Source organism: Agelaius phoeniceus, chromosome 2, assembly GCF_051311805.1.
Source record: "Agelaius phoeniceus isolate bAgePho1 chromosome 2, bAgePho1.hap1, whole genome shotgun sequence".
NCBI classification, from domain to species: Eukaryota; Metazoa; Chordata; class Aves; order Passeriformes; family Icteridae; genus Agelaius; species Agelaius phoeniceus.
In genome coordinates this window covers 17,302,076-17,329,243 of record NC_135266.1, presented here as the reverse complement: position 1 = coordinate 17,329,243, position 27,168 = coordinate 17,302,076, and the positions used below count along the sequence as shown (strand labels likewise).

At 40.7% G+C, this 27,168-nt stretch overlaps 1 protein-coding gene across 2 annotated transcripts in view; it reads right to left on the bottom strand.

Moving 5' to 3' along the window:
• Nucleotides 1-19,924: 19,924 nt before the first annotated feature.
• Nucleotides 19,925-27,168, bottom strand: part of CTPS2 (CTP synthase 2) — a 61,104-nt gene continuing 53,860 nt past the window's right edge. For both annotated transcript variants that reach the window (XM_054628339.2, XM_077172875.1), the window contains exons 18-19: nt 25,225-25,335; nt 19,925-23,549 (exon numbers count right to left, since the gene is read on the bottom strand). In XM_054628339.2, coding sequence (XP_054484314.1) covers nt 25,266-25,335 — 70 coding nt within the window. In that variant the 3' untranslated portion in view covers nt 19,925-23,549; nt 25,225-25,265. The remainder of the gene's footprint in view (nt 23,550-25,224; nt 25,336-27,168) is intronic.

Here is a 27,168-nt window from a genome sequence, read left to right as displayed (position 1 = left end):
ATCACTGCTGAGGCCCTCAGAGACCCCTGATCTCCTAGATCTGGAGCTGGCATCCACAGCCTGTTTCCCAAAAAACCACCAGTGGTGAAACACATGGCAAACTATAGCATATGTCTAAATCCTTGAGAAAAAGTACTCAAAAATCCCTTATGTAGGGGAATTTAACAATCCAAGCTCCCTGAAGGGAGGGAGAAATGGGGTAAAATGCAGCATGGATGAGGAAGCAAGAGGACCAGATGGGACAGCCCCAGGCGTGTGATCGGTGAAAGGGTCTCCAGAAAAATGCACAACACCATTGACCTGGACATCAAACATCACCTTGCTGTTGAGCAGATATTTTGGCAGTCAATTCTGTGGGGAGGTTTTGTCCTGAAAACTGCTTCATGTCTCTTCTTTCCTCATTTCTTCATGTCTGGAATAAAAGCAGAGAGCCTGAAGGAAATTTCATCCTCACAGGTTTAAAGGCCTTCACATAAAACATGACTGGAGGTGACATCTAAGAAAGTTCTTCTTGCCCAGCCCTTGTCCAGTGATCCAGCTTCCCTCTTGCCATTCCAGATTCTACTTCATTTCAGTCACCTGGAATAGGTAATGCATTATTCCTTCATGTTCATATACAGATAATGGCCCAGAAGTCTCAAAAATAATGATGGTATCAGATTAAGCCAAACTTAGCTTTTGTCCTGAGTATGGACTTCAGACCAACCCAAGTTAAATGTAAGCTCTTTGTGAGGCTGGTTTTGAACTTTCCAACAAGCAAAAGGCCTCTTTGGATACAGACCTGTGCCACTGCATCTGCCTTGATTTGAAAGGAAAAGATTGCTAATATCTTGAATCTAAAACATATTTTTTGCTTCTTAAACTTAAAATCAAAGGAAAAAAGGGTGTGTTGATAGCTGCTGTGCTCAAATAGAGGTTTTTTAGCAGTCTGCCAGAGCCTTCAAATTTTTTTCACCTAGTAAAAATCTTGATAGTAGCAAAGACTGATTCGCTCTAGGCAATTAAGGAATTTTTATAATGTTTTGCCACTTCTTGAAGTATCTTAAGCTGTATGTAACTCACCATAGTTCTAACATCTGTCATTTCCTTGGGAATACTTCACCTGTCAGAAATTAAAATGCATTACTACTAATGAGATATTCTGATTTCAGATTGTCATTTCAGATTCTAAATATAAAAGTAATTACCAGCACATATGACCCCCCACGACTGAACAATTTTATCATCATTCTCAGAAGTAGCATCAGTACTTTTGCTTTTTTCTTGTAAAAGAAAATCCTTTACAATAATGACACCCTTATAGTCAAGTGGAAACATTACATAGACACAAAGGAATGAAGTAATTGTATCAATGATTTCACAATATTTTCTACATGAAAGAGAAAAAATAAATACAAAAGGACAGTTATTTAAGTTCTTACGTACAGTCATATAAGGCAGCTTTTGGGTTTGTTTCCAAATGCAAGGGAAAAAATACCTAAAAGCAGTGTCTCTGCAAACTGAGTCTCAGCTTAGTCTCTGAAAACTGCAGCAACAGAAGGAATTTTGTGCTACTTGAAAATCTCAATAAAGGAAGTGTCGTTTCTTTTCATCATACCAATATCTCACTTTGCAAGCAACACAGCTATCCATGAGAGAACTTTTAAGATACAAGCAGCAGATTCATAAGCAAGCTGGATTTCAAGGATAAATTTTGCCACATGCAAACCTCATATTCATCTCCTGCTGTGCTTTTCCTTTTTCAGCAGACCCTTGCAGTAGGCAGGAGTTCCTGTTGGCATTGTCATCCAACTCACTATTTAGCCCTCTCAAATGGATGCTCTATATCGGATATCCTGTATTTGATATAGAGTATAAGATGTCTCAGAAGGGAGCCAACAAGTAAGCAGACTTTTAAAGATTCTCCCTTTATCTAGCACATGTAGTTGGAATTATCTGAATAATTGCTGCATTTCTACAGCCTGTTCCTATTCTGTAATTTAATGCCTCTGCACATGTCTATACATTATAACAATCCTCTGTATAGCCCCTTCAATGTTTTACAAGTTGGTTTTAGATGAGTATTAGTAAGTGTATTGATAATGGTGATTAAATAAGTAATAGTATTTCTTCACTACTTACTACTGGATACTGAGAAACTATTTTGAACAAACTGCTCTGGTTTATTCTAAGAGAAAAATATTTCAGAATAAAGCAGACTACTGAATATCTGGTTAGATCAATATTCAGACAGACACTAACTATGTCCCCTTTTCCCATTTCTTGTGCATTTGAAAGACAAGAGAAATTGGCAGTTTTTTGCCCAAATTCTTCTCCTTTCCCTGAGGATAAGACCATGTGAGGAGATTAAGAGAGAAAGGATTTTCTTGGGTCATCAGATCTAGCTTCCTGTTATCCCTTAGCCATGTCACACACATTTTTCCATAAAGAGACAAACATCTAAGTTTATTTTTCACTCATATCAGTGATCATCTACTGGTTAGGAACATTGGGCTCATTTCCACTTGGAAATTATTCTTGTCCTTGTTTATTTCCAGCTCTTGTATCAGCATTTAGGTCAGTTAAATGCAGTGAGGTCCTTTGGTTGGCTGCCAGATAATGGGCTTTCCTTTCTTCTGATTCTCCTCTCCTTTTTACCCCTGTTACTCCTCTTCAGATAGAACAGATCATCACAACTACGTGCTCTGTTTTGGGTGGGACCTCATCAGTGGTTCTCAGAGGGTAAATAAGAATTTCAGTGTCTGCAGAAAGCATTCTGCCTGATCCAGCCACAGGCCTGTGTTGGCCTTCCCACAAATCCATCTCAACCTGCTCACCCTGCAGCTGCTTAGAACAACAAGGTCTTGTTCCTTCTTCCTTTGTTTCCAGCTGATGAGCTCCAGCTCACAGCAGGAATTTTAGCTACTTAGCAACCTTGTAATTTTGACTTCCATAATGTCATTATTTCTTTATTATGTCAAGATTTAAAGTAATCCTTTTGTTCCTGTAGTATTCTTCCTCCCAGCTGTTACCACCAAGAACTCATCAGCATGTTTCTACTTTTTCTGCCAAACTCTAAGATATTTCTGAGTCCCATATCCAGTACCCAAGGAATTCAGTTCTTCTTTTTTCTACTACTGATTAGTTCCCCTCACCCCTTGCATTTCGTTTATCAGATATTCCCTTAGTTATCATATACAAATTAACACACAAAACTGCAGCCTTATTAATCATTTCCAGTGAGGAAATGTTTAATCTAAGTCCAGGCAGATTGAAGCTATTTCACTCCTCTTTTATCAAAATTTAATTGAATCATAAGGGATAAGTATTAAGTTAGACTGACAAAATCTACTATCAGGAGATGGCAAATCTACATTTTGTTTTATACCATTCCCCATCTAGTTCCTTGCCTTTAATTATGCTTTTAGAATTATTGGATGAATATTGCCTAAGTTTCTAGTTTGACTGCATTCAGCATTTTGAATTCAAATTTGTTTATGGGAATCGGCATATTTTATCATCAAGTTAAGAATTACCAGGCTCACTTGAAAACACAATAATGTTTAATTATTTGTAAGGTTTTCTGTGATGTAATATATCTATTTGAGCACCTATTCTGCTGAAAAAAACTTCTTATTTGATTTAAAGTACATTACAAAATCTGAGTGCCATTTTCCACCATCATTACCTTCTTGATCTTCAAATTGTCTTTTTTTGTTGTTGATCTGCTCTTTTATTTTTATCTGATCAGTCTAAAGAATGCCTGCTTCTCTATATAGAGAAATATACAGAGAAAATCCAGGAAAATTGTGTCTCACTGTTTTTTCAATGGTTCGTCATTCTGCATTTGAGAAGGGAGTTTCCTCATTCATATTGCAATTCTTAAAATGTTTTTAACTTGAAGAAGTACTCAAATATGAATCTACTCAAATGCATTCACACAATCAAGCACAGATATTAACATAAGGGGGAAAAAAACAGCCAAAGATTGTAAGAGTCATTAATTGTGAATCACACAGTACAATAGCACATTTGTTTTTTTAAAACTAGCACAAAAAGCTTTTCTCACTGCCATCCTTACAAGTGTCTCTATAATCACCTGAAGCATTTAGCTTCACACGTTGGAGAACTAGAGGATTTGACCTAGTTGTTAGATTTAAAGGAAACAAGGCATACTAAGGATGAAGCTGGAGGTTTTCAAGACAAGATGTTGCCAGGGTTACAGGAATTTGCTCGTGCAATCCTCTCCACCACACTTGAACTATTCCAGAGCTGCTTCATGTGCCTGCACACAGAAATAAGTGCATGCACCAAGGCCTTGAGAATGTTATTCCAGACAAGGAGAAACAAGATGCTGTGTTCTCAACACTGTTTTCAGCTCATTTTGTTCCGTATTCATTATCAAACTAAATAGTCTATGTAAAAAAAAAAAAAAGAAGAAGAAGAGGAATGAGGTGATCTTGGTTTGAGAGAGGTCTTCAGGTGGTCAAGATGTTTTGTTACTATTTCCAGAATGACATCATTTGAGCAGAGACTTAATATTTCATACTGGACTTCATGGTAGTACTGAAGAGTTGTAGTAAAGAAAACCTACTTTTAAAGTGTGTATTCATTCATATTTTACCTTATCAGTATCCAATCAAAATAAAATGTTTGTTATAAAAGACTACACTGTAAAACTCCCTTAGAGTAAGACAAATATTAAGATTTGAACCATGTGGAGCTTCCCTGGCCCTGCCTGGACTTACACCACAGGCCCCTGGTCATTGTCACATCCCAGTCCTGACTGCCCCTGTGTCTTGTGTGAACCTCAAAGTCACATTGCAGCAGTTTCCCTGCTGCTGCCAGGTGGATTCTGGACATGACTCACTACCTTGCTTCCTCTGGGACTGTTGGTGGATCCTGCCATGGTCACCAACCCATCCCTGCTCAGAGCCTGGGGGATGGTGCCCATTGCAGAGGGCAAACTAAACTTGAGCTCCAAAGGCACCAAGGGATGACAACTCTGTGCTCAGGTCCTGTGGGAGCTGTGATGAGAATGAGTCCTCTTCTCTCTTTCATTCCTCTGGACAGCTCTGATTTTCCAGGCTGGGGATCAGTCCAACTTGGCCCAGTCTGTCAGGAGGCTGACACAGCTTTTCTGTTGGACTGTCCTTTGAGCAGGAAGAATTATGGTAGCACATGCAGTAGATAGGCTTGCAAGCCAGTGGAGAGGTTTGTTCTGCCTGGGAAGGTGTTTCTCTTGCCATATTACAACCACCACACCGTAGCAGCTACCAGTTATGCTTCTGAGCTTCCCTGGGCATCTACAGGACCCAGGAGAAGCCAGCAGTGTGTGAAGCTTGATTTCATCTCAGAAACATCCAATTAGGTCTCTGGATGCTGATTGCTACAGATCTTAGCACACCACAGGGTGTAAGAAACTAACCTCAGTTTCCATAAAGCATCCCTTTCCTCAGATTATGCTTCTGGTTCTAGTCTTTGCTTTGTTTTTCATGGCCAGTCATTAATTACCCCATGGATTAATGCAGAAAGCTGTGAGGATAGGTTGCTTTTGGCATCAAGGAACTTTAAAAAAAAAAACTTAATTCAGGAAAGCCAGTGATGTGGTTTGTCTGAGGCCCATATGGACAGAACCAAAAGACCTGTTAGACCTCTTAGTAAGGTTGAGACCAGAATGATCTCATGTGCTGTATTTTCATTACCAAAATGCACCTCAGCAAAGGTGCATTACTTGAGCATGTCTTGCCTGGGTTTTTGTGAGAACTCTTAGTGAACTTCCCAGCACACCTAAGCTTTGAAGGACTCACACAGAAAGGGGCAGAAACGGGTCCAGCCTGCTACAGGCACTCAGCCATTGTGACTGTATTGTGGTGTTACACAAATGTAATCCCAACAGCCCCAGTGCTGTTCAGGCACATAATCCCAAACGAAATGCAGTATTCAGAAGCATTACACCTTGCCTTGCATCATGGCATACAGCCCAGCCCAGCTGCCCTTTGCACAACCTGGCTCCAGAGCCTCTGGATTCCTGACTCCACAAGCAGCTCCTAGTGCTCAGCAGCAGAGCAGAGGGGCAGAACCCAAGCTGTGCATCCCCACCTGCCCCTAAAGCAGCTCTCCTGGCCCCCAGCCCTGCCTTATTACGGAGCAGGGTTCTGTAGGGCATACAGGAGGGTTTCTGAATGCCTGAAGGAGGAGGAGGAGATGATGTCAAAGATTATGCTGGAGTGAAGAGCTGGGGCAGGAGAACTCATTGTATGACCTTGAATTGCATTGTTCACTGTGGAGACACATCACAGGCTCGTCACCTCTCCTTTGTTCCTGTTCCAGCTGAGCTCTCAATGTTCCAATTCTCTCCTAATCAGCATCACCCTTTGTAAGCACCACAAAACGTTTCTCATTTTCTAGATACACCAAAATAATGCCTTGATTTAATCTCCTTCCTGCAGAGAAACAGAGGGAGAAAGACCTTCTTCCATCTCTGTCCCTATACTAAGAGCCATTTAGTGCAGCCTTATTGACAATACTCAGGAAAAAATCTAGCTCACTGCCTTCAGAACTGAAAAACAGGACAATCAGGAATAGCATAAAATCTATGCTGTCACCACTTTAAAAGCCCTTTAAAGGACAGCTCTTAAACCCAGCATCAGAACAGAGGCATGTCCAGGCAGAGAACACCTTAAGATGCTGTGTGACAAGGTTACAAATCCTAGGCCCCTCCATCTCATTTGCTCTGAAGTTTTTCTCCATAGTCTTGGACTCACTAAGTAACTGCAAACACCCACTGAAGAGAGATTGTATTCTTGAAATGAGGTGACACTCAGGTACTGGATGACACTCAGCACAAGTTGAACCATAGTTAAAATACCCCAGTTGCATAGAGACAATACATGTCTGCTAGACAATAAATATATTTCTGCAAGCATTTTGTATTGGAAGTCCTGAAAATCATGCAATATAGTTACTTAAATGCTTGGCACAGCTACTGAAAAGAGACAAGGTCAGATATAAAAAGACAGTGTCAGTTTGTGGGAACTTTATTCCATGGTCTGATGGTCTTTGGGGCAGCAGAAGTGAACCTGTGCATGAAACAAGAAAACAGGCAAGTAAGCAGTGATCCTGAGAAATGGCACAGCAACTTATTCTAATTAACTAAATTTAATTACTGGAGTCAGACAAACTGTCTTTTTACAACAAGCCAACAAAATCAATACCAAGGATTAGTCATAGCAAATTTAGTAGTGCTGCCTGTTAGGAAAGTGGCTGGACATTTCTTATTAGAAAACCTGCTTTTGATCTAAATATTCCTTGCACAGCTTCATCTCTCTGAACTGAAATTGTCCAGATGTGATACCTAATTTTGACTAATTTTTCCAGAAAATGTTATCAAAAAGAGTGTAACCATTTCCAAGAATCAAAGCAGTGAACAGGATACTGCTGAGCCATGTAACTTTCCAGGACAATTATTTTCACCTTCTTACCCTTTGCTTCAGAGGGGGGTACTTAAAATGCAGTAGAAAGTGGGAGCTAGCATCAGAAACTGGAACTGTGCTTCCCACAGGGTCTAGCTAAACTCAGCTAAGCTTCACAGTCCTCAGACACTCCACAGAGGCTCTGAAGTGTTTGACAGCTGAACTGCCCAGAGGTACAGCCCTCCCTGAGGACAGTGCACCCATTTCCCTCACTGACGCAATCCAGGAATCTTCTCAACATGCAGGAGCACTGGGAAACTCCCCTGAACAGCTGCTCTGAGTCATTTGGGACCTACCTGGGATAAACAAAGAATTTGTACTTAATTGTACCTTAGGTGGCCCTCAAGCAACCCGAGGGAGGGAAAAGCTCTTTATGAACAAGGGATGAAAATCAAAATAAAAAGAAATAAAAAGACTGGCCAGGTACAGCAGATTCAGACCTAGGCCTGGGGCAGGAAGAAAAGGAGGCTGGGGCAGAGGAGCCAAAGGACCAAAAGCTCAAGAGCTGGGCCCATGGGAACTTCATGAGGTCAAACAGGCCCAAGTGCAAGGTGCTGCACCTGGGTCAGGGCAATCACCAGCATCCAAAGGAAAGCTGGACAGGAGCTGGCTAAGTTAGACTGACAGAATCCACTGTCAGGAGATGGCAAATCTACATTGTGTTTTATGCCATTCCCCATCTAGTTCCTTGCCTTTAATTATGCTTTTAGAATTATGGGATGAATATTGCCTAAGTTTCTAGCTTGAGTGCATTCAGCATTTTGCAGCCCTGTAGCCTGGGCTGCATCAAAAGCAGCGTGGCCAGCAGGGTGAGGAAGGGGCTCCTGGCCCTCTACTCTGCTCTTGAGACCCTATATGCAATACTGCATCCAGCTCTGGGCTCCCTGTCTCAGCAAGGACATCAGATTGCCAGAGTGAGTCCAGAGGAGGCCAAAAATGCCCAGAGGGCAGCAGCACCTCTCCCATGAAGACAGGCTGAGAGACCTGGAGTTGTTCAGCCTGGAGAGAAGGCTCAGAGGTGACATTATAGCACCTTTCTAAAGGGGAGGGTACCTAAAGGGGCTACAAGAGAGCTGGGGAGAACTTTTTACAAGGATGTGTAGTGTTAGGACAAGGAGTAATGGCTTTGAACTGAATGATGGTAGGGTTTGATTAGATATTAGGAGGAAAGTCTTGACTGTGAAAGTGGTGAGGCACTGGAACAGGTTGGCCAGAGAGATGGTAGATGGCCCATCCCTGGAAACAGTCAAGGTCAGGCTGAACAGGGCTCTGAGCAACCTGGTTTAGTTGAAGATGTCCTTGCTCTCTGCAGAGGGGTTTGGTCTAGATGACCTTTAAAGGTCTGTCTCAAATCATTCTATGATTTCATCTCAAGACAAGCACCCAGGTGGTGTCTCTAGTCCATATTCTCTGGAGACTCTCACATATATCAGTGTCCTCTCCAAGGTGGTTTCCATGTGGACAAAATTCCCTCAGTGAAAACCAGACAGAAACTTCAGTGCAGTCCAAAAGGTTCCTGAGTGCAATGAGGAACTCCAGGAGAAGGGGAAGAACAGGGACTGGAAGGAAGCAGAGGATATGGCACATCACAAGGCAGGAGAGTGCTTGTGAGTGACAGAAAAAGATTAATATTTCTTATAAAAGCAGAATTCTAATCAATACATATTAAAATGTCAGTGAGGCAAAATAAACACATTAATTTTATTAACCCTCTTCTCTTCTAGCCTGTGTGCTGACTATTCCTAGCCCACAACAGAAGAGAAAACCAAGCTTTATCCAACCAGGCAATGAAGCCATCAATAACCTTGCCACCACTATGCCTGAGGGAATTCTCTCCTAACGCATTTAAGTCTCAGTGAGCTTAGGAATAGCTGTCAGAGCAGACCTTGATGGTCTTTCTAGTAATCTTTTCAGGCCACTGGGGAAGAAATAAAATTGAACATTTTATTATCTGACTTGCTGTGGGCTTGGTTGTTTTTTTCCTTTCTTATTTGAGAAATCCAGCCTTTTAAGGACTGTCTTCAAAATCTTTCTACTCATTTCCTTGGATGGGGCCTTCAAAGGGAAATATAACCATGATCAGACATGTCTACAGAAATGACTGTTGAACCATTTTTTGTCACTTCCCTGCTGGAGAGGAACACTTCCCCATCCCAGCGAGGAGAACTGATTGGAGTTCTTAATCAGTCCTGTACCAGCATTACATTGATTAAATATTCACTAGAAGACAATTTAACCTGCTCTGGCTTACTTCAGCCTGAGGTGGACAAAAAGACCTCATATTTGCTCCACCTGGGGGAGCAATCATCACAGGTATTCCAGCAGGAGTGATCTGTCTTCAGCCTCAACTTATGTTGTGCAAATTCTTAGCACAAGTTTGTGCCCCAGAACATCTCTTTGCTGCCAAAATTTAGTCCTAGTAATAAAAATTAAAAAAAAAAAAAAAAAAAAAAAAAAAAAAAAAAAAAAAAAAAGAGAGAGAGAGAGAAAGAGAGAAAAATGAGGAAAACACAACAGGTGCTGCTGTATTTCAGTCGTTATCAAACATTTGGGCTGGAAATGTTGAGTGGCATGCAAACACTGAGAGGTGAACAAAGTAACCTCCAGTCTTTATTCATACTAGGTTTCCCTGTTATGGAAGAAGGCCAGCTTATTTCCTGTGTCTCCTCTCCTGTGAATCTGAATCCTGAAAATGCATTAAAAAACCCTCAGCAAAAGCAATTCAAACATGAATTAAGTCATGCTTTGTAAAAAATTGACATAAATTTGCATGGACAAGTGGCCAGACACAGGGAAAGCATTAGAATGCAGCACACAGACAGGCAACTCTCTTAGTTTAATCTCAAAATAATTTAGCTTTAGTGTTCTTAAAAAGCAGATGTCATTGTACAATACTGAATCAGACATGCAGAGCTGTGACTGATGGGAAGCTCAGCCAGCAGTCCAACCTGGCATTCCTGCTATATTTCTTCATCAGACAGAGCCCCTGATGTGTCTGCTCCTTGTCCATAGCAGTCATGAAGACAGGCATTGCCAGTAGTGCACCAGCTCCCTTCAGATTCCCTGTCTGCACTGGTGGGAAAGGAACCATGAAACACCTGGAGGCACACTTAATGCTGAGAATCTCAACTCATTCTGCACAAAATAGGTTGAAAATCTACAATCTTGTTTCAATCTGTACTAGCTATCAGATAACCTGATTTCTTTCAGGTTTTTAGCTGACTCACATCTTGGGGAAAAGCCATGGTGCAAGGACTGTTCCACAGCCACCTTTAGAAAACTGCTGCTGTGGTTTCAGATGTAGCAAAGGACTAATCTCATCTCAGACAAGTATAAGGAGAGGGAGGGAGAACAGAAACCCACTTTCCTCTCTTCATCTCAAATTGCAGCATTTAATGATGTCAGTAGTGCAATGGTCAAGCCTGGCTGAGAGCCGCTCACATAAGTTGTTCCATGGCAAAGAAGGAACCTCAGGAGATAAAAGCCCAGGCAGGCATCACACCTGTGATTCTCTTCCCAGGCAGGCCCACCTGGCTTTAGGGAGTGTAAGGGTCTCCTTAAGGAAACTACAGCAAGCAGTGTCAATAACTTCTTTCCCTGTGCTAGGTTGGTTTAGATGTGCTGCCATTTTTTTTATTTGGAGCATTATTACAACACTTTGATACAAGAAAATAATCACTGATGGGAGTTAGTAATTGTCTGGGGCAGAGATCACAAGAAGTAAAGAAAGAAATGATAAAACATCCACTGCAGCGTAGCCCATTAACTTGATGCCTTCCAATTCTTCTCAGCTTTCATCTCCTTTTATTTTAGTTACTGTTACTCGTCTCTTTGTGGCCTCCCGTGGTTCCTGATCCCTTCCATCCAAAAGGCATACATTAAACCTTAGAACAGAGCCAGGCTTTTTCCTAATGAACAACAGTCAAAAAAAAAAAAAAAAAAAGGAAAGAAAAAGAAAAATAAGAAAAATACAAAAAATTGACAACTTTTTTAAGTCACTGCATAACCTGACCCTCTGGCTTATCTTACCTCCAGCTCCCAAACATCTCCTATTCATGTAAGAATCAAATAGGGATTATTTTTGCTTTCATACAATGTGTCTTCCTGGTCTTATTCCCACACACGTTTGTTGTCATCCTTGTAGAAATAAAAAGGCAGCTGTTCTTTGTAACAACATGAAGCTTTAGCAGAAAAGAACCTCATGAGGCTCATATGTCTCTGATCCCTCTAGTCCTAGTCTCTTCCTTTCATCCTTGGGATGAGAATACAGACAATATGGTTGTTTGAAGGAACTAAAACCTCCTCTTTTCCAACCCCAGGTGGCTGAAATGCTCCCCAGTTAATGGCATAAGGAGTCCCTTCCTTGCAGCTGTCTTGATGCTCAGATGCTTGGCTCTCTGCATAGGACTGGTTTGCTGGTGACAGGACAGAGCTGTGTGCTCTGTGCCCCACCCCTGAAAGCCACCAGATGAAACAAGAGCAAGGATTTGGATATTTAAGCAGCACATGCTCTCTGACCCTGAGCCCTGTGAATAATGACAAAGTTTAAATGCCAAAGCTCTCTTAGCATCATGCTTTTGTCACCATGAGCTATTTCACTGTGATAAATTGCATTAGTGCTTCTGTGTCTCTCATGGCCAAAGCCAGCCTTGATCTAAAGTCAGTTTTGGTGACACTCATGCCCAGATTTTCATAGTGTGCTAAAATCTTTGTAATATCTGGTTCCACTCCACTTATATCAAAGAGGAGATCTGGCTTCTTAATGGGTCTATCATATTGAGACTAGAGAAAGTCTAATGAAATCCATGCTGGGCTATTTCATTATCTTGCAGGCAATAAAACCATCAAAACAAAGCCATTCATTATCTTTCCTATTAGGGAAGAAAACAAGTGATCTATATAATTTAGATTATCTCATTGTCCTCCCTGTTCAAAAATGATAGTAGCATAATGAACATTAAAAAAGGCAATGTATATTATTCACTTGTTTCTTTCCACAGTAAGAAAGCAGTGCCTTAGAAGGAAGAATAAGCTTGAGGGCTCAGCTGCATAAAAATTGCCTATTTTACAGCTCATTGCATTGTTAAGTAACATTATAGTGTAATTTGGCCTTTGGGATATAGTTTTACATAGGGTAGACTAGCATTTGCAAATTTTTTTTAATATTCTTTTCCCCCAAATATGTTACATATAACCAAATTCAATATTTGGATTTTCAAATCTGCACTAAGTGGAAATGGTTATGAGCATACATGACAGTAGGCTGCTTCTGCACTCCAATTCAAAACCACAATTTTTTTCTAAAGTGATATATTAAGCACTTCATAATTGCTCATCCCTACTGTCTATATTTTAAAACAGATTATAGAGTCTTTATGATAAGAGCTCTGTCACATTGACATGCCATAAGGCTGTGATTGTAGTTAGAGATTTGGGAGGTTAAAAAAATACAATCATTATAATAAATTTTGTCCTGTTTTTATAAGAAAAAAATATTTCTGTGACTGCAGCATTTTCCCTATCCCTTCCTCAGTCTGTCAGTTCTCACAACTTTTAGGAAATTTTCAAACAAGTGCAACACAGAAACATGTGCCAGAAATGTTGAATTCCTCTAAACTTCATAGAAACAGGTTAGAAATACCTAGATAAAAGGCAGTCATTACTGCCAAAGGACACCAGAGAGTTGGGCAAATGCATTGGGGCTACACTGCTACCAAAGCAAGACTGGGCAGGAGCACTTCTGGCCTGAATCACAGGCAACTGCTCTGGGGCTCACCCCTCATCTCTGATGGCAATGAGAATTTAAATAAAAAGGGCTTTAAAAGGGTATTTAATGTGCTCCAAAGCACACATCTTCCACAGCTGCCTAGAGCACTGGGCACAAATAAAAATAACACCTCAGCTGCAGAGTCACCATTGGTAGCAAGGGAAAGAGTCTCAGTATTGACCCCATGTTTAATGAAGATTACACTAGAATTAGACCAAGGCAACTGTGGAGTAGGTTTAGCCAGTGTTTGAATTCAGCAAGGCTAGGATTTTACATCTAGGGAATGCCTTTTCACAGTTTCCATGGCATTTTTATTTCAATTAAGCCAAAATGAGATTCTAGTCTCCTGGCTGTGGGAAATAAACTGAAGCCAAAATATGTTGCTCAGAGGCAGTGACTGAAATCGGATGGAAATTCAGAAGAATGTGTCATTATATTGCCCATTTCTAGATGACTAAAGAAAACAGCATATAAAAGAGAAGAATCCTATATTTTACTTTCAGACTGGATTCTCCTACAAATAAATATCAAAATCCCCAGTGGGTAGTAAAGACAACCAGATTGTGGGAAAGCCAAAATGTTCCAGGTTCCCCCTAAAAAGAAATTGCCCTACAAAGAATATGACTAGCACACATCATTTTTTTAAAAGCTCACTTGCAATAAGACTTTTTTATTTAGTAGAAGAAATTGAAATTAGGAAGCAAATAGTGATATTTCATCTCAGAAGAGGAGGGGAAATTCTGGGTTATGTTCTGGAATTAAATTCTTAATAAATAAATGCATTATTAAATAATTAGTAATTCAGGCATCTAAAAGGTTATCCTGTGGCAGCACCTCAGTCCTGTGTTATAGATTCACTGTAATATACAAATCTTTAATTGTAAGTTGGCAGTAGAAGATCCTCTGTGGTAATTTAGCTTTAAAGCAATTAAGTTCTTAATGCCACTGCAGCATAAATTTTTCCTACCATTTTCAGCTTAGCTGAAGGAATAAGGCCAAATGCTGCCTTTGGGCACCTGAATCTGGAAGTAGGGAATGGGAAACCATTCCCAAAACCTCTGCCTTGGATTACTGGAGGGTGGACTTTGGGCTCTTCAAGACACTGGTTCAGAGAGTCCCTTGGGAAACAGCCCTTAGGAGTCCATGGAGGCTGGACATTAAATAAGGAAATCTTGATGGCACAGGGGCAGCTCATCCCTATGTGCCAAAAAAAAAAGCCAGTGAGGAAAACCAGTCTGGCTAAACAGGAAGCTTTCCCTTGAACTCAGGAGGAAAAAAGAAAGTTTGTGGTATTTGGAAAAAAGGGCAGGCAATTCAGGAAGAGTACAAGGATGTCGTTAGGTCATGTAGAGAGAGAATTAGAAAGGCAAAAGCTCAGCTAGAACTCAATCTGGCCACTGCTGTGAGAGATAATAAAAAAGTGGCTTTATAAATGCATAACAACAAAAGGAGGGCTAAGGAAAATCTGCATCTTCTGTTAGATGTAGAGGTGAATATTGTAACCAAGGGTGAGAAAAGGACTGAGATGGAAAGGCTGGAAAATGCCTTCTTTGTCTCAGTCTTGAACAGAAAGACAGGTTATCCTCCAGGCAACTGGCCCTGTGAGCTGGTAGACAAGGATGGGGAGCAGAATAGACGCCCTGCAATCCAGAGGAAGTAGTTAGTGACCTGCTGTGCCACTTAGATGCTCACAGGTCTCTGGGGACAGATGGGATCCAGGGAAGTACAGGTCTGTCAGCCTGTCCTCAGTGCCAGGAAAGGTGATGGAGCTGCTCATCTTGAATGCCATCATGTGGCACACACAGGTCAGCCAGGGGATCAGGCCCAGCCAGCACAGGCAGCATTTAGGAAAGGCAAGTCCTGCTTGATCAACCTGACCTGCTTTTATGACCAGGTGACCTACCTGGATGTGGATGTGCCTACCTGGAGCTCAGCAAACCCTTTGCCACATCTCTCACAGCATTTTTCTGGAGCAGCTGGCAGCCTGTGCTGCTCTTCCTCTTCACTGGGTTAAGAACTGGCTGATGGCTGGGCCCAGGGGGTGGTGGTGAATGGAGAAAAACCCAGGTGGTGGCTGGCCACCAGCAGGGTCCCTCAAGGCTCATTATTAGTCCTATTTAATAGCCTTATCATGATCCAGATGAGGAAATCAAGTGCACCCTCAGTCAGTTTGTAGATGACACCAAGCTGTGCAGGAGGGAGTGTTGATCTGCAGGAGAACAGGAAGGCTCTGCAGAGGGATAGGGATTTTGGGGTGAAGTTGTGTTTTTATTAGATCAAGATATATTGCTGGGAACAACAAACTAAATTTGAAGTACACAAGCTCTCCTTCAGATGACCCAAAAGCTTGTCAAAACACTTCTAAATAAGTATTTCCATTTCATGGAAACAGTTACATCTGCCATCAGGTCTGCTTCTCTAACTTCACAGTCAAAGTGTTAACCCATGTGCAAAAAGTCAGCAAAGCAGAGGGTATTCAGACAGCAGCAGAAACTCATTCTTTTAGCAAGTTCATGCTCCTGAGCACACCCGAATTTTTAAGCCTGTACAGTAGAAACAAAAATGACATAAATTAGCAGCCTTGTAAATTAAGGCTCCACACTGTTAAAGACCAAAACAAAAAGATTGGGTAAGGGTCTTTTATCTTTTTCACACTAACATGTTCTTCTCACACAATGAGACGACCAACAGATGTTGAACAAATCATCTTGGGAAAAGCAGTTTCAGAGGACTGCCACTGGCACATTTTAATTTGTACTTAGATTTTTACTTTATACAGTCATATTTTAAACTATGATCTTGGTTGAACTTTTACATTTGCAGCACTGCAACAATATAAAAAGCATGACCTTTGTGTGATTCCTCTGACCCACCCTAGTAAGCTTTCTGTCAAAATTCTCAAATAAAACAATCCCAGGAGTTCTTCTACACACTTCTCAAATTAAAAAGCAATCATGTCTCTGTTCCCCAGCAAAGTCAGAGCTGCATTACTCTGAGTTAAGAGCAGATCATTAATTTATAGTCTCATCCCTAATTCACTTAGCTATGTGAGTAGCAAGTCTCCTAGATCCTGCCCCTCAGGAGGTCTGATTCTCTCCTGCTCACAATATTCACTGCTACCTAACTTTGTGTAGCCAGGAGAGCTCTGTATCTTCAGTGAGTTGGAGAGAAATCTTTGTTGGTCAAAACCTTTCTCTCTTAAAGCTCATGTAAAACTGAAAGAAGATGCTCTCAAGAGTGATATCCCTGTAAGTTTGTGAACAAAAGTTTGGCAGTAAGATAACATACACAGAACAATCTTTAAATTGTTAACCTGCTTCAAACTCAACTATACACTAGCACTGTCCAAACTTTGTAAAAATGGCACATTATGCTCCCAAGACTAAACACAGGGGAAGTACATTAGCCAGCCACAAGCCTTAGAAGTCAATGTTTTGACTGTTTCAAAATTTCCATGAAATGCCTTTTCAATTTCTCAAACCTAGAGACTCAACCAAGGCATATTATTAGGCAGGTATGTTAAGAAGAGTTCAAGCTCTTTCAGGTGTTGGAGCTAGGCTGAGAACAGTTTACATCTATGTGTACAGGCTTCCTTCTATCCCTTTTTGGGATAAAATAAATTAAAATCCTGGGTAGGACAGATGAGGAGTAGCACATCCAGCAGAGGAAAACATAATAAGCTGGTGCCTGAAGCTGGCACTGGCAGCAGCAAAAACTGGCACAGGCTCTCACAAGCCAGCAGGGACAATAACTGGATGGACAAAGCAATGATGCAGCAACTTCCATCCATAGGGGAGAAAAAAAAGAGAAGGTGTTGTCACTCCTTCCTGTTCAGACAGTGGGTTTTTTAGTCCCTTAGGAAGAACTACTCAGTGGTATCTTTTAAAGGCTCCTGGCTGTTGACATTTGCAACTGAAAAGGGAAGTTGAGGAGCATCCTCTGGATGAAGTGGAATGTTGAAAAAACAATCCTTCAAATCAATGATTACAAGGGGCTACTCTCTTGGATCATTGAAAGAGAGGGGTGTCCAAGTTGAAGTGGTCCCATTTCCTGGATGACCTTGTTAATTCTTCTAAGGTCATGAAGTAATCTCCATTTAGAAGTTTTCTTGTGAATAACAAACACTGGAGGATTCCAGGGACTGTTTGTTAGATTAATGTGGTCTTTCTGCAATTGTTCTTTCACTGAATGTTTCAGAACATTCATTTTCTTTTCTTCCAGAGGCCACTGGTCCACCTGTACTGGGTCATTTGTTTTCCAGGTTAATTTTAGTGTGCGCCACCCCAGAGAAAAGGGTTCAAGACTGATTTGCCCAAAACCAGAAAGCCTCTTTTTAATGGCACTGGTTTAAGAAATGGGAGTCCTATGCTCTGGCTCCTTTTCCAATGACAGTTTCTGTCTTTTGTTCAGTATCTATTTAAAATTCATACACAGTCTAAAGACATGGGCTCAGGTGCTCTCCCTTCCTCCCTCCCTCTCAAGGAACCTCTTGTTGCTCCACCTGCAGAATCATATCCTTGATATTTTTCCAACAAAGGACCAGTGGGGGCAGAGGGCCCTGGTATTATGAGAGCCATGAACATTGGTACCAAGAACTGGCTTTAACCTGGAGGAGTGGGCAGCCTCCAGAGGAGAGGGGCCCTGGCTGTTTCTGAAAGTCAGGAGGAAGCTGGTCATGTCTCCCACATCCTGGGGGAGTGCCCTGGGAAAGGGATTGTTATTTTTCCAGGGAGGGAGGCACTACATGATAACTCCTGATGACAGATTCTGCTGCTGCTCTGTCTTGTGTGGAGCTGGTCCCAGCAAGGGCAGACAGAGATGTTTACCCAAGCACCCACACTGGGGACACACAGGGACAGGCCCCTGGCTGGGCTTCAACAAGAAAGGGTTGCTATAGTCAAGGCTTTGACTAATACAAAAATGGGTTTGAGGCCCAAGAGAAGAATGAATTTTGTATTCTGAGGAAGTTCAGCCTGTCTGGGGCTGAGACTGCTCAACTGAGCACCCAAAAACCATTGTTACTAATCAGCTAGATATATCTAACAGTAACAATTAGTAACAATGAGTAGATGGTAGTTGTGGTTTAGTAACAATGTGTAGATGGTAGTTGTGGAGGGATAGAATGTAAGAAAATAAAGGTAGTGCAGAAGGTAATGTCACCCCTGAGGAGTTGCAGCTGTACTAATCACCAAAGATTAGGAACAGGCCTGCCCTTAATAGGGCACAGCTGTGTCCAATAGGAAGAAGAGTGCTACAAAAGAGTGGGTTAGCTGGGTGTGAAGAGAGTTGGAGCTTGTTGTCTGTGCTGTGGAAAGAGGTGGAGTTTGATTGCTTTATGAAGAAGGAGTTGGTGCTGTGAGGAGCTGCACATGAGAAATCACCATAGAAGGTATGGAACTTTTGTAATGTGATGACAGCAAGTAGTGACTGATTCCCAGTCCAGCACCTACACCTATCAGGAATAGAATCATCTGACCAAATATATGTATCTTAGCCATTTGGACCAGGCTCTTTTTTAAGGTTCATGCCAAGAAAGAAACAATACCCACAGATAATTCACCTCATCTGCTAAGGCTGACTGAAAAGTTCCTGGTTTGTCTGCTGAGGACAAAAGGAGCCTGTGGTGAGTAGCTCACACCTAGGCATCAATATTTAGCAGTGCAGGTGCTGATGCAAGCATGGCCCACAAGGCCCAAAGGACTGCCTGTGATGCTGTATTTTGCTGTGTCCCACCACTCAAGTAGGACACTTACCAAGCTCAAAGAGGACCAGCTCAGGTGACTCCAGGACTGTGCTGCCTGGTTTCTGGTCTTACATGAAAACACATCCCCAGCACTCAGAGCATGGTGCCTGTGTGGAACCTTGAGGAAGCTTTCAACAATAAAAAATACAAACAAAAACCACCACCAACAACAAAAAACCACACAACAACAAGGCTGATAGGAAGGTGAATACAACACCCACACAGAGGCTTTCTGTGGCAGTGTTCTTCCCTGGGTGGGTCCAGAACTGAATTAGAACAGGTTTTGGAATGAATTTTTGAATATTATTTCCTGAACAGGATCTGAGGTCTAGTACACAACAGCTGCTGTGGGAAATCAATCACATGTAATGAGAAGGTTTGCTCCAAAACTGCACTGCTTCTCCAAATTGCAAATCTGTATTTAGGCAATGAGGACCATGTTCCAAAGGTAGCACAAGTGATACTCAAACAAAAAGACACCTGAGGTTGTATTTTTATTGCTCAGATTTTATTGCTCAGCTGCTATCGGATGAGGATATGTTATGCAGAAGCTCAGAGCAGACTATCCTAACTACTCCTTTAAATATATGGAATCTTGGATTATACTTTAATCCAAGACTTGGGTCAGTCCTTAAGTTATCCAAAGGATGCTACTGTGAACTTCACTAGCATCACCCAGCTTTCCTTAAATTATTAACTGAGGGTCCATAGAAGTAGAAAAAATAGCCAATAGCCTTACCTTTCCAGGAGCACTCCTGAAATACAGAATGTTGTCCACACATCAGGAAAAACAGGTTTTCTAGGCTCTGATCCAAATTTGTGAGAGCAGGTTACCAGGAGTCCAATAAGGCAACCAATTTCTTCAAATGAATTAGAATGTTACAAGCAGGGAAAATATTTAATATATAAACAAATCATCAAAGTCTAAAGATTAAAGTACACAATTTTCACAAGATGAAAGACATTTTAATAGAGTTTATTCCAGCAGTAGGTCAGCTAGGTCACAGCAGGATGTTAAATCTTGTAGCCCCTGAGGTATTTTAGAGAGCAAGAAACCAGACAGTACTCAAGATTACTTACTTTTATATGAATAAAGAACAATAGAACTGGTCTACTTCTGTGTTCTATGAAAAGTTTAATTCACATGAAAAAAAAAGTTTAAAAAATGTTTACAGATAAAATCAAGACAATCAACCAGAGGTTGGAAAATCAGCATTTCTGAAGTTGCTATTCAGAGGGAATTTCCAAGTGAGGCAACACAGATATTTTCTTTGGCCATCTAATAGATGCTGATGTAAATATTCTAAGCCATTTTAGGGCATCTATACAAATATGAGCCTGCTGCATAGTAGAACATATGCAGACTTTTTAAATGCAATTATCATAGGTAAGCTCTCAATTAATTTCACCTTGTTAGCACATGCTAGTTACCAATTCAGACACAACTGAACACCTGAAAAATCTAGACAGTACCCAATAAAGGGAGAAATAGCTGAAATACTACGTTCGTTGTCATCAAAAATACAAAGGCTGCTGCCTGAGAAAATGTGAGAAATCCCTGAACAAAGTACTAACTGTGTCAACAGTGGGACAGGGTGAAGTGATAAGAGGAAGAGTTTGTCTGGAAGTTATCACAGAGCTAACAGCTACCAATTCACTTTGCAAGCAGGGAAAACCTGAGCACTGTATGGGATAAAATGCTGAGGCACAGAAATACACCACAGCTCCCATGCAGATGTCCCGGGGAAGAAGCCTCCTTCTGCTTGTGTGCAAGGATGAGCTGTTATTCAGTCCTAGGTACAGAAACAACTGTATCATTTGTCTACTTCCCTGTCAAGCTGAGGGAGTGACCTTCTGCAGCATGTTGGAAGAGGCCACATGCTCTCCCAAGAGCATGGGGAGAACATGCTCTGATTGCCCCCTGCTCCACCTCACTCCCTTTTTCAGCAGATTTTGCTCACCTCACGTATGCAGACAGCAAAGTTGAGGGAAATGAGCTTCAGCCAGTCCCACATAGGTTTCCACAGCCCCTGTTCACTTGTGCTGATCTGGCTTTGCTGCCAGCTGAGAAGTCCTCTAGGCTGTAATCACACTTCCTTCTGTCATTGATACAGAGTTTGGGGAGGAAATTTCATTTGCATTGCCATGGCAGCTGTAACAGCTCTCCTGAGAAGGTTAGCTCAGGTTGGTTTGTTGCTTTTACACTTGACTCTCCCTTATCATCCTCCACGTAATTTTGGGCAGCAAAACCCTGCCCTTATGATTGTTGACAATCTGCCTTTTCTCTCCTGAACACTTCCTTTAGCTTTGGGCTGTAATTCCTGCTTACACAGGTTCTTGCAGAGAACTCAACCTCTACTTTTAAGGTATTGCTCAAAACTTCCAGCGTCTTCCTGGAAAGCCAGGGCTTAGATGCCTCTAGAGAATTTCAGAAGTAGTATGCCAGAGTCCCATGATTCTGAGGTCAAGTAAGCCTTTTTGGTACTACTCTGAATAAACAGTCACACTCTGTCTGATATTAATATGGCTTCAGAAAAACAGAAAACTAATGCAGCATCTGGCCCACCCTCTCACAAGAATTCCCTGATGAGGAACAGTCTGTTTGGTCAAGAAAATCCTCCTCACTATACCCAACCTCTGCAGGCATTACCCACTAGCACATGCAGGTTATGTCTCCAAGCAGTCAAATAATGGGAAGCAATCTCAGCTTAGTACACATTAAATATGTTAGGCAGGTGGTAAAGGAGCTCACCTGTAAAGCTGACAGTGAAACAGGAACCCACACTGCTGAGATGCAACACTGGACTGCAGACGCTCAGTAGGATCCAGCTCTGATCACAGAATCAGTGAAGTGCAATACCTACCCTGCAGTCCCATCCAAACTTGCATGCTGCTCCCTTCCTTACAAACAAGCACAGCTTCATGATTTAATGATGAATTCTCTCTTTAACACCACAGTTCACAATTGGCACTGTGATTCTTTAGCAGGTACCCAAACACTTCCAAATAACACAATTTATTGAAAATGTTTTGAAAATACATTTGCACATTACAATCTTAGGAAATTCTTCACTTTTCACAAAGCAGTGGCCAGTGTCTTATTGGGGAAGACATACAGTGACACCAATTCTGCTGTCAGTATTTCTAAGGCACATATTCACAAACTACTTTAGGAAAGTGCAGCCATAAAAATGCATTTTATGTTTCATTATCATTAAAGCTTCTTTTAGTGAAAAGACAAATTTGCTGTGTAACCTGAGATTTTCTAGAGCAATGCACAGCCCCAAACTTGCTGTTTTACCAAGCTGTAATAAGGAACATGGTGCTTCTTATTTTTGTGCAGATATTGACTTTTGATGAACTAAAGACACTTTACCCAAAACCAAAATTAAACACAACTCTCAAAATTCAGAATTTTTCTTTATAGGAAAGTGTGCCCCAAGCATCTGGAGCCCATCAGTTACACAGCTCAGATTCACTTTCTGTGACAGGTTTGATACTGCCCCAATGCTAATAGGATGCCTACACCCCTTACACCTTAATGCTGCCTTACATCCAGAGCAGCATCTCTCACCTTCCTCTTCTGTCCCAGTGGTTCAGGCTCCAGCCCTGGCTTTGCAGGGCTGAGTTGTGATGCAGTGAAATAACTTGTGATTTCTAATTAAAACACATCAGTCCATTCTATTGGGGAATAAGTGCTACGATGATGGAGTGGTCACAGGATGCAGGAAAACAAGGGTGAGCCTTACTTAATTTGCTTCATACTTATTTACTATAACTAACTGAGTGTGGCACAGCTGGACCCCAGATAACACCCCAGGTTTATGACTGGTTTTTCTACAACTTTCACAAAAGTGTTAAAACTGGAGTTTAATATATTAACGTATTTACTTTCTCTCTTACAAAATACAAATATGAAACCACCTTCTAACATCACTTCTGTAATTTTGTAGGTCAGAATTATGTTCAGCATTATCAGACTTCCAGGAGAAATAGAGCAAATGGATTTATGTGAAATCAAATCGCTTATAAAAGCAAAGTGAAAAAACTTGTATCCAACATTAATTACTATAATCATATAGAGCTGAGATACAGCAATCATTTTTCATTTGTACATATTGAACAGCAAAAAAAGTAATAAATATATATATACACAAACTTAACAGGAAAAAAACCTGAAATGGTTTTCTACTGCTCAAGAGAAAGACAATTTTCTCTTAAATGCTTTAGTGCATTCCCCGCCTCATTCCCAAGAGCTAATGCATTTATTCTTCCTGTTCCAAGGCAAACTGAAACCAGTCAAATCTTTCTTCAAACCAAGAAAGCTGTGAACTAGTGAATTGATACATATTCACCTGAGATCACTCTGGAATATAGGACAAGATAATGATTAACAGCTAAGGGTCACAACTGTTTGGTAATTTTTGAAGCAGCATTTACACAGAACAGTTTTTGCTACAGAACAGTAAAACTGTCATCTGTAATGAGAATTATTGAACATAGCAGAGGAAGAAACAGTATGAGAACTGCAAGCAGCTTACTCTTCTACTTTCTTCTATTCAATATTGTCCTGTTCCCAAGTTTTCTGTAACATAAAAAGAGGGAGAGGAAGGAAGAATCAATTTTAAAATATCAATTATTAAAAATATTTCATCTTCAACTCAGTTTATTTCATGATTATGTAATTTTCACTCAAATTTTTTTACTCATTTCAAAGTAGTCCTAAGTAAATTCTATGAGTAGATGCATTTTATCTAAACTGAAACCACAAAGCTAAATATAATCTACATGTGTATCCAGCTCTGATTAATGGGTAGAATTAACCATGAGATAAAAAAAAAAGCCACTGCTTTTCTTATTTTTTGATATCTGGATTTAGTTATTTAATCTTTTCTAGAGTAATTCTGTTGAATAACAATTGTTATCCACTAGTGATATGTTCAAGCAAAATCAGCTTGACTATTGATAACCACTTAAAAGCATCACAAAAGTGCATTCATCCAAGCACTGAACAAGTCACCTGCAACAATAAACAGAGAACTACCATCCATAAATTCCATTGAGGAAAGCAAGGGCTTTTCCAGAGGGACTGTCCTGTACCTTGTGTTGGTCTCAAGAAACAGAACCATTGTGATGTTTGGAGGTGGGAAGAATCCAGGCAAGAGTGAAAAGGAACATCTTGTCTACTTATTTTTTGGTTATTTTAGGGCAGGCATCAGTACTGTATGTACATGTACCAGGTCATTTAATCTCTTAACATTCTGTTCTTTGCTCTCATGATTTGGGGAGGGATCATTATCTTTAACATGTAGAACAGGAGAGCAAAAAAAAATTTAATTGAAAATCACAGAAGAAACCCATGCATCTAAGGACTGAACTCCAGTCTAAGGACTGAACTCCAGTTTCTAGCATCTCATGCCACTACTTGGATCAGGAACCATCAGGTAGAAATGCTGTTCATATGTAGCCTTAATTGTCTGCTCAGCAGAGCTGCTCAGTGTCAACACCATGTGAGACATGTTCAGAGGGGAAAGTTGTGCCCTCCTCACAAAATGCTCAGAAATACAGAAAAGCTGAATGGGAGACTCATACCAGCCCCAGCTCTGATGAATCTGCATAGGAAAAATAAAGTAAGACCAAGTCTCAAGCCCAGATCCTGCAGAGATCAGGGGTCTCACAGGAAATACAACCTCCAAACCAAAAGGAAATCTATGACTACCATGTTTAAAGGTGAATAAATAACCAATCCAACATCACTCTGGCAAAAGCTATGGCAAACAAAGCTACAATTTTATAAAACCTGTTTGTATCTCTATCACTCTGCAGATTAAATACAAGTATTTATGTTGGGATGTCTTTGTTGTATCAATGCATCAATGCAATTACGGGTGAATATTAAGGCAAAATAAAAAATAATGTCTACACAATGTAATTGAAGTGATTCTAAATTGTAAACTGAAGACACAAAAAAATGAAATATAATTTTAAAACGCATTTTTAATATATCTTCAAACACACAACTTGGTTTTGTACAGCATCCTACATAAAAGATGTACCCAAAATACTTAGCAGACTTTAACATCTCATTTTCAGAGTTAAGCAGAAGAAGAGGAAAACAATTAAATGCTACAGACAAGAAAGAAGACATAAGCTCTCAGATGGGACTTGACACAAATGGGAGAATTAAGTTAACTTTATTTCCTGTTTTAAGTCTAAAATAAATCAGTGTCATAAAGCAGTATCAAAACATTTCAGTTTACCTCAATAGCATCATCCATTTCTGTGCTCACATACAATCATTTCAGCTTGTGTCAGAATAAGGAAACTCTTTTTCTGGAGAGCTGTCATCACTTAGGTCACTGTAGCTGTCACTGTTGGAACCAATAAGAATTCAGAAAGATCTAAACCAAATATTTCATTTCAAGCCCTCCAACCCATGATGCATATGATCAACACTTTCCTCAAATGCAACCCATTTCCAGAAAACTTCTTTAGGCTCATGCTAAAAACACGATATTTTAGAACATCTTCCTCTAAAGGAATGGGCTGAAGTCTGGAGTTTAAGACCTGATGCAAAATAATGCTCTACCTGATAAACAGTACATTCAATTTCTTTTTGCTTGACTCCTGTACATTCATTCTGCATTTTGCTGGTGTTGTGTGTCTAAGATCATGGTTAACATGATAGATAATAACAGGTATTCAGAGCTAAAATAAAAGGAATTTCTCCCTTATGGTAAAGAAAATCATTAAGTTAAGACAACTCAATCAAAAGTTTAGACAATTTTATTAGCTCACAATTCTACACTTAAATTATAGTTCTTTCTCTTTTAGAAAGAACACAAATAATTTTCATTGCACCAAGCAATATCCTGACAGTTTGTCTAGAGGTTTTAATCCCCTTTGTTGTATCCTGAGAGAAGCAGACTTGTTTTCAGAGACCAAATTGCCATGCAAGTGATTGTTTTATAAGTGGTAAGAACAAGGAAACAGTGAAGAACAGGAATCACCACTGTGACTGAGAGAAAGTAGTGCCCAAAAACCACATTTTCAGTTAGTGTCTATTGGGTCTCCAAGTTTATCTTAAATTTAAGTGCACTTCAGAAGTGCCTCCAGCCTCAGTTCCTCCCTACTACACTTCATTCTGCAGTCTGTTTTCCAGATGTTTTAATTTCCCCAGATGAGAAGCCAGCAAAGGCAGCACAGGGAACAGATTAAGTGCATTTGAGCAGCAATAATTGTGGTCAGTCCTGTGACCCTCCAGAGCCCAGGCCATGGTTAGCACAGCACAGGAGGGATTTCAGACCCCATTTGTGTGGGATCATGACAGCCTTGGGTGCCAACTCCATGGCAGGCACTGATTGCACAACTGTTCTGTGACACCTCCCCTTTACCACACACCCCTTCATCCTCCAGACAACAGGACCCCACTCATGTTGTGTTCCCCATCTCTGGGCATGATCTCCTACTGAGACATGGAGCACATGGCCCACCCAGACAGAGCCTTATCAGTGACTGCCTTATCAGTGATTGCCTGCTGGGCACTGCTTCAAGGGAGCCATGCAGCCCCATAGTCTCTAATGAGACTGCACTGTGGAACAGTGAACAAACTGCACTCAGCTACTCTGCTGCTTGCTACTGAGCACTGCTTTGTAGCCTGAATTTCACTCTCTTTTCTTTGAGAGAAAATGAAAACTAAAGAAAGAATAGGTAAAAAAACAGACACTTAAACAGAGTGGGACAGGAGGAATGGCACCAACAGTCACCTCATTTAATTTCTACCTCTGTTAGGAAAGTTTCCCACAGTTACAGCAAGTCAGTGTACCAAATTTGTGTAAAACAGCATAGATATTCTGGCTGTCCTAACATTAAGACTTTACTATAGCATTCTGCCCTTGTCTGTGTGACACACACACTGCTGATGTGGCTCTTATAAAGGGTATGTCACATCAGGCTAGTGTGAAATGCTCAATTGGATCATTTCATCAGCTGGTGATCAATTACACAGTTCAAGTGAGGAAAGTGTTGTTAACAGTATGATCAAGCATGCCAGATGCACACAGACAAACACAACATCACCAACGTTGTACTTACTTTTTTCTGAAAGTACCCATGGAAACATGGAACAAAAATGCAGTATTATTAAAACAGTTTTGCATTTTCACATCACAGCAAAATAGCAAATACTGTCCACAGAGCAGAGA